This window comes from Macaca nemestrina, chromosome 2 (assembly GCF_043159975.1).
Source record: "Macaca nemestrina isolate mMacNem1 chromosome 2, mMacNem.hap1, whole genome shotgun sequence".
Classification (NCBI taxonomy): Eukaryota; Metazoa; Chordata; class Mammalia; order Primates; family Cercopithecidae; genus Macaca; species Macaca nemestrina.
The window spans coordinates 20,395,457-20,402,475 of NC_092126.1; the positions used below are offsets into that span (position 1 = coordinate 20,395,457).

The 7,019-nt window shown below is 47.8% G+C and overlaps 1 protein-coding gene across 2 annotated transcripts; it reads left to right on the top strand.

Moving 5' to 3' along the window:
* Positions 1–260: 260 nt before the first annotated feature.
* LOC105488956 (eomesodermin) lies at positions 261–7,019 on the top strand. Of its 2 annotated transcripts, none has more exons than XM_011753499.2 (6): positions 261–1,565; positions 2,648–2,802; positions 3,491–3,612; positions 4,091–4,249; positions 4,336–4,397; positions 5,228–7,019. In XM_011753499.2, the coding sequence occupies exons 1-6, from the start codon at positions 685–687 to the stop codon at positions 5,907–5,909; spliced, it is 2,061 nt and encodes a 686-aa protein (XP_011751801.1). In that variant the 5' UTR covers positions 261–684; the 3' UTR covers positions 5,910–7,019. The 2 variants fall into 2 exon arrangements, with proteins under 2 accessions (XP_011751801.1, XP_011751800.1); XM_011753498.2 differs by having other exon boundaries at positions 263–1,565; positions 5,171–7,019.

Here is a 7,019-nt window from a genome sequence, read left to right on the forward strand (position 1 = left end):
AAAACTTGTCCCCCTAAATTCCGGCGAAATTACAGACACCAGGATTGATTCTCACAGCGGGACGCAGTCTCAAAAAAAAAAAAAAAAAAAAAAAAAAAAAAAAAATCAGGCTAAAGGAAAAGAAAGTAGCAGGCGACTTGATCCAATTAGTAAATGCCTAATTGAATTAGTGTCACCTCCATCAGCCAATAGGAGGGTCTCCGGGCTGTGAGGCCGCGAAGCCCCTCCCTGGCCGCAATATAAAGCAGCTAGTGACAGCCCTTAAGTTTCCAAGTGGTCAACTTGACCGATGCTTTGGCAATCGAAAAAGGGCAGAAAGGCGCGGGCTAGTGGGTGGATGGGGACAAAGATCTAAGTCCCCTTCTTCCAGAGTGTGAGTCTGGGAGGAAGGTGGGGGTCCTGAGGAGCAAGAGGTACGAGGAAGGAAAAGGAGAGGGCTTCTGGGTTAGTTTCCACCTTCTGCTTTCCAACTCACGGCGCTTTCCTTCCGGAAAGGACGCTGGATTCAGGGCGCGCCAGTGCGCGCAGTAGCGGCCCGCGAGTCGGCAGGTGGGTAGCCCCGGCGCGGGAGGAAGGGGAAGTTACCTTCCCCTCGGAAGAGGGCGCTGGCTCCCCCATCCTGCCTTTATAATAAGGCCTCGGGAGGAGAGGAAGCAGCCAGCTGCCGTCTGCGCTTTGCAAAGCATGCAGTTAGGGGAGCAGCTCTTGGTGAGCTCAGTGAACCTGCCTGGCGCGCACTTCTACCCGCTGGAGAGTGCGCGAGGCGGCAGCGGCGGGAGCGCCGGCCACCTCCCCGGCGCGGCCCCCTCTCCTCAGAAGTTGGACTTAGACAAAGCGTCCAAGAAGTTTTCCGGCAGTCTCTCCTGCGAGGCGGTGAGCGGGGAGCCCGCAGCAGCCAGCGCGGGGGCCCCCGCGGCCATGCTTAGTGACACCGACGCCGGGGACGCATTTGCCAGCGCTGCGGTAGTGGCCAAGCCGGGGCCCCCGGACGGCCGCAAGGGCTCCCCCTGCGGGGAGGAGGAGCTGCCTTCTGCCGCTGCAGCCGCCGCCGCCGCCGCCGCCGCCGCGGCTGCGGCCACTGCGCGCTACTCCATGGACAGCCTGAGCTCCGAGCGCTACTACCTCCCGTCCCCCGGGCCTCAGGGGTCGGAGCTAGCTGCGCCCTGCTCACTCTTCCCGTACCAGGCAGCGGCTGGGGCGCCCCACGGACCTGTGTACCCGGCTCCTAACGGGGCGCGCTACCCCTACGGCTCCATGCTGCCCCCCGGCGGCTTCCCCGCAGCTGTGTGCCCACCCGGGAGGGCGCAGTTCGGCCCAGGAGGCTCGGGCAGTGGCGCGGGCGGCAGCAGCGGCGGGGGCGGCGGCCCGGGCACCTATCAGTACAGCCAGGGGGCTCCGCTCTACGGGCCGTACCCTGGAGCCGCAGCGGCGGGATCTTGCGGAGGACTGGGGGGCCTGGGGGTTCCAGGTTCTAGCTTCCGTGCCCACGTCTACCTGTGCAACCGGCCTCTGTGGCTCAAATTCCACCGCCACCAAACTGAGATGATCATTACGAAACAGGGCAGGTGAGCGCAGCGTGGAGGGACCCCTGGGTTCGGGGATAAATGAACGTGTGGTCCTGGGGAAGGTCCGGGATGAGGGAGCTAAACCCAGCCGTTCCGCGCCGTGCTGAGAGTTTTTCACCGCGCGCAATAAATCTCCGTAGACACCGCATCTCCAATGCGGTGTCCCTCTCTGTCAGTGCACCGGCGGCTCTTGGCAGGGTGCCGATGTTACGGCTGTACGCCGCTTTTCCCTCCCATCATCCTCACCTGAACAGACCTGGAGGAGGCGGAAATGGAAATTAGGGCATGTACACAAGCTGGATTCGTTAGATCCTCCTGCTCGGCGGTATGCTGGTGCATGGCTGCAGGCAGGCAAGGAGCCACGGCTAGGGAAGGCTCAAGAGCTGGCCACCTGAGCGCAGTAGATGGGCTCCCGCAGTTTTAGGCGCCAGGGTCTCCACGGGGCGTCTCCAGGAGGTGGGCGTGAGGGCTAGAGCGCCGGCCTCGGAAGCTTGGTCCGAGTAGGTGGTTAGACCTGCCCTGGAGCCAGACCTGGCTCGGGTTCGGTGCGCGAGAAAGTTCTGCTATACATCCAACTGCTAACACTGGCTACTTCTGGGGAAAGGGAGGGATGGGTGTTGAGAGAGGAGCACTCAAAGGGGACTTTTAGCCTAAAGTTTAATATATATTTTTAACAAGAATAACCTCATATTGTTCTCTGGTACTTTTTTAAATGGTGCATTTAAAAATTAGTAGTTTTTAACATTCTAGGAGAAAAATTGTAATGAGCGTCTGAAAGGGCCGAGAATATGAGCGTTCAGAAGCATGCGAATTTGGGATATACTAATGTTGGAACAAGTTTTGTGTGTGTGTGTTTTGTTTTGTTTTGTTTTGTTTGAAAAGAGAGAAAGGTTCCAAGAGTTGCCAACTCAAAAATATTTTACATAGTTTCAGACCACTTGATCTACCAGCCTTCTGTTCATTGCAAACTTTTAGATGTGCTCCCACCCTATCCCAGGTGTCTGGGGAACCCGCCGGGGTCTGGGCCCGTTCTAGGACATCCCAATTTAAATCGATTTTTCTGGTTCTATTCCCTTGCACAGGCGCATGTTTCCTTTCCTAAGCTTCAACATAAACGGACTCAATCCCACCGCCCACTACAATGTGTTCGTAGAGGTGGTGCTGGCGGACCCCAACCACTGGCGATTCCAAGGGGGCAAATGGGTGACCTGCGGCAAAGCCGACAATAACATGCAGGGTGAGCAGAGAAGAAACTCGGTCCCGGGAGGAACGGGCGGGAAGAAATCGGAACCCTCGACTCAGACAACTCACATTTAAATGTAGCACTTTTTTTTCCTTCCATTCTGAGGCCTAGAGGTGTTAGTATGAGTTTCTTTGTGTTGATTGTTTGACAGAGAGGAGAATTTGCTAAGTCAGATTTCTTGTCTGCCAATATATAGATATTTAGAACCTTTAACTAAGACATCACCCCACCCCCCATCCCTACGTTTAAGAAACTAGTAGTCATAAGCTCTCCAGGTGGGAAGGGCTCCTGGGATTCTAATGTTCACTTGAGAAAGCCCAGCCAAAGTTTTGTTCACCCATAAATGTCCAACTCTCTTCCACTGGATGTTGCCCTTACAGCTTTAGAAGGTCCCAAATTGACCTTCAAGAGTCATCTCCTGTTAGCTCCATTTCTAAATTCTGAAATGCCATTCAGGCGAGTCCCTAGTGCAAGGAAGGCTGGAAGCACAGGGGCCTGGGAGGGATATCCATGTAGTCCTGCTGGTCTCCACTGCTGGCCTCTTTAAGCAACTTTTGCTGGGAGACCAGCTGTAAGTCTAGCTCTTATATCTTGCCCATAGCTAAGAGACATCCCTCCCCTTTCCCCATTTGTAAACAGCCCTATATGCTTGGGTTTTGTGTTTTGTTTCATTTTCTCTTAGGCAACAAAATGTATGTTCACCCAGAGTCTCCTAATACTGGTTCCCACTGGATGAGACAGGAGATATCATTTGGGAAATTAAAACTCACCAATAACAAAGGCGCAAATAACAACAACACCCAGGTAGAGTGACAGAGCAGGAGGGGGTATCTTCTGGCTCTGACTATAAGCCTTTTTTCTAATAAGGGTCCCTACTCTTTTCACTGTATTTATAATATTTGCATTTGTGACCTGTTTGTTCGCCCATTTCTAAACCTTTTTGTTCTTTTGACCTTTCTCATCTTCACTTTCTTACTGGATTCAATAACAGTGAGTTGACTATTAAGAACAGAAATACCGAAGTATTTGGGGAATTTAGGAAACCAAGAGGAAAGCATATCTATCAAAACCACATACCCAGCTATGTTTTAAATTTCAAAAAAAAAAAACAAACAAAGTAGGGGGGGTAATAATGAAACCTTTAAAGTTGCGATAAACAAAGCTGTTAGTGCGAAGCGTTTAGAAGTCCCATGCCAAAATACATAATTTGTCAAAATCTAATTTTGTTGAACCACTAAGAGATTTTTTAGATTTAGCAACTTTTTTTCTGTACTCTTTCCAGATGATAGTCTTACAGTCCTTACACAAATACCAACCCCGACTGCATATTGTTGAAGTTACAGAGGATGGCGTAGAGGACTTGAATGAGCCCTCAAAGACCCAGACCTTTACCTTCTCAGAAACGCAATTCATTGCAGTGACTGCCTACCAAAACACCGACGTGAGTGTCCCAAACATCTCAAGAATCTCTAAAGCTAAGGTCCAGCATGATAAAGCACTCAATGACTGTTTTTCTCCCCTATCTAGATTACTCAACTAAAGATTGATCATAACCCCTTTGCAAAAGGCTTCAGAGACAACTACGATTCGTAAGTACAGCTTTTCTCCGCACTTGCATGATCATCTCTGAACAGGACATACATCAGCAGGCACTTTGCTGAGAATATATTTTAGGAAGAGCTTTGACCTTTGGGATTTTTACATATTTTTATTTTCCCAATTTTTTTTCCTTTACTAATCTTGCTTTAGAATTTTCTCAGAAGGATTGTGTTAATTTCTGAAGAAATGTTAAGGACTTAAAAATGAAGAGTTTTTTTTAGCATTTGAGTGAAGACTTGAAATTTTAACAATCTGCATTTATATACCTTTCTTTTCATTTGATCCACTTTTTCATCCTCCCAAGAGGAGATATTATTACTCTCTCCCAGCCCCACTTTTTTTTTTAACATAAGAAAAAACTGAAACTAAGAGAATGTAATTTCACAACATGAAACAGCAAGGCCCTGCTGTTTTTAAAATCTGAGTTTTCTACCACCACAGCCAGTGTTTTTTCCATCACATTGACAAAGAAGGTTTGATCTGAGTTTTTCATGTTCTAGGACTAGTAAAGGCAGATTTTCTGTAGTTTAAATACTTGATGCCTAGGGGGAAACTTTTTCTTACATGGTGGGAAATTTTTCCCAGTAAGCCAAGCATCCAGGTAAATGGACCACTGCATCTCCTGCCTCTGTCCTTTTAGCCCAACAGACCAGCACTTTCAGTACAGATAACCAACGCAAGCCTTTTTCATTTCTGGGAGGTGGTTTGTTTGGGGACAACATTAGGGTTTTTTTTTTTTTAAGTGTTTCTCTTTATATTGTAGCATGTACACCGCTTCAGAAAATGACAGGTTAACTCCATCTCCCACGGATTCTCCTAGATCCCATCAGATTGTCCCTGGAGGTCGGTACGGCGTTCAGTCCTTCTTCCCGGAGCCCTTTGTCAACACTTTACCTCAAGCCCGCTATTATAATGGCGAGAGAACCGTGCCACAGACCAACGGCCTCCTTTCACCCCAACAGAGCGAAGAGGTGGCCAACCCTCCCCAGCGGTGGCTTGTCACTCCTGTCCAACAACCTGGGACCAACAAACTAGACATCAGTTCCTATGAATCTGAATATACTTCTAGCACATTGCTCCCATATGGCATTAAATCCTTGCCCCTTCAGACATCCCATGCCCTGGGGTATTACCCCGACCCAACCTTTCCTGCAATGGCAGGGTGGGGAGGTCGAGGTTCTTACCAGAGGAAGATGGCAGCTGGACTACCATGGACCTCCAGAACAAGCCCCACTGTGTTCTCTGAAGATCAGCTCTCCAAGGAGAAAGTGAAAGAGGAAATCGGCTCTTCTTGGATAGAGACACCCCCTTCCATCAAATCTCTAGATTCCAATGATTCAGGAGTATACACCAGTGCTTGTAAGCGAAGGCGGCTGTCTCCTAGCAACTCCAGTAATGAAAATTCACCCTCCATAAAGTGTGAGGACATTAATGCTGAAGAATATAGTAAAGACACCTCAAAAGGCATGGGAGGGTATTATGCTTTTTACACAACACCCTAAAGAGTTATTTTAACCTCAAAAATTAGCTAACTTTTTGCAGATGGACTTGGTGGTGTTTTTTGTTGTCTTTGCCTAGGTTGCCAAAAAGATGTTTGCCTTCCACCTTGATGCATCCTGTTTTGTGCAATTCTCTAAAAGAAGGTGCCAAAGCTTTTTGATTGCTGCAGGTAACTGAAACAAACCTAGCATTTTAAAAAAAAATAAGATTAATGGAAGACTTTAAGGTATTTTAAAATTCAAAGGGTATCCAAGGTTCTGTATTTATTTATTGGAGAGACACTAACCATTCAAAGAAGCAGGCTGTGAATATTGAGTGCCCAGTGCTATCAAATTAGTTAAAACCTTTGATTCTCATTTCTATTTGTAGATTCTTAAGCAAATAGAAGCCGAGTGTTAAGGTGTTTTGCTTCTGAAAGAGGGCTGGGCCTTCAGTTTCAGCAGGAGACGTTTTGCTGTTACATTCTGCCAGGGGCAAAAGATATTAGGCCCAGGAGTCAAGAAAAGCTTTTGTGAAAGTGATGGTTTCACCTGACTTTGATTCCTTAACCCCCGGCTTTTGGAACAAGCCATGTTTGTCCTAGTCCAGGATTGCCTCACTTGAGACTTGCTAGGCCTCTGCTGTGTGCTGGGGTGGCCAGTAGGACTCCGGAGGGAGCAAAGGGAAGGAGTCACCAAAAAAAATAAAAGAGAGAATTTAAAAGTGTACAGTTGTGTGTTTAGATACACTGTAGAATAATGTGGTATATATTGTACAAATAGTCTACATAGATGTCTGGGATAATGTAAAACTGGTGCTTTGGCTTTGTAAAGAATTTGCAAATCACTTAACAGCTGCAGGGGCAAGGGAAGAGTTTCATCATCCCCATGATATTTGGGAATATTCTGTTTACTTCTTAGATAGTTAAGAATGTATTCAGCTACTCTGTACTAACTTGAACCATGTTTAAGGAAAACTCCTATTTCATCCTCTTCTTGTGCCATCCCCTCTCCCTAACTTGGTAATGTGAAGAAACTAAAACCTGATACCGCAGCTCCTATAGGCTTTTTAGAGATCTTGGATTTTTATGTACAGTCTTAGTCATTTTTAATAAATGTGGTTCAATAAGGGAA

Excerpts from the sequence above, each read along its gene's own strand:
- LOC105488956 (XM_011753498.2), top strand. The coding sequence starts at position 685 with ATGCAGTTAGGGGAGCAGCTCTTGGTGAGCTCAGTGAACCTGCCTGGC. Across the intron at positions 1,566-2,647 it reads ATCATTACGAAACAGGGCAG|GCGCATGTTTCCTTTCCTAA; the intron begins GTGAGCGCAGCG and ends TCCCTTGCACAG. Across the intron at positions 2,803-3,490 it reads AGCCGACAATAACATGCAGG|GCAACAAAATGTATGTTCAC; the intron begins GTGAGCAGAGAA and ends ATTTTCTCTTAG.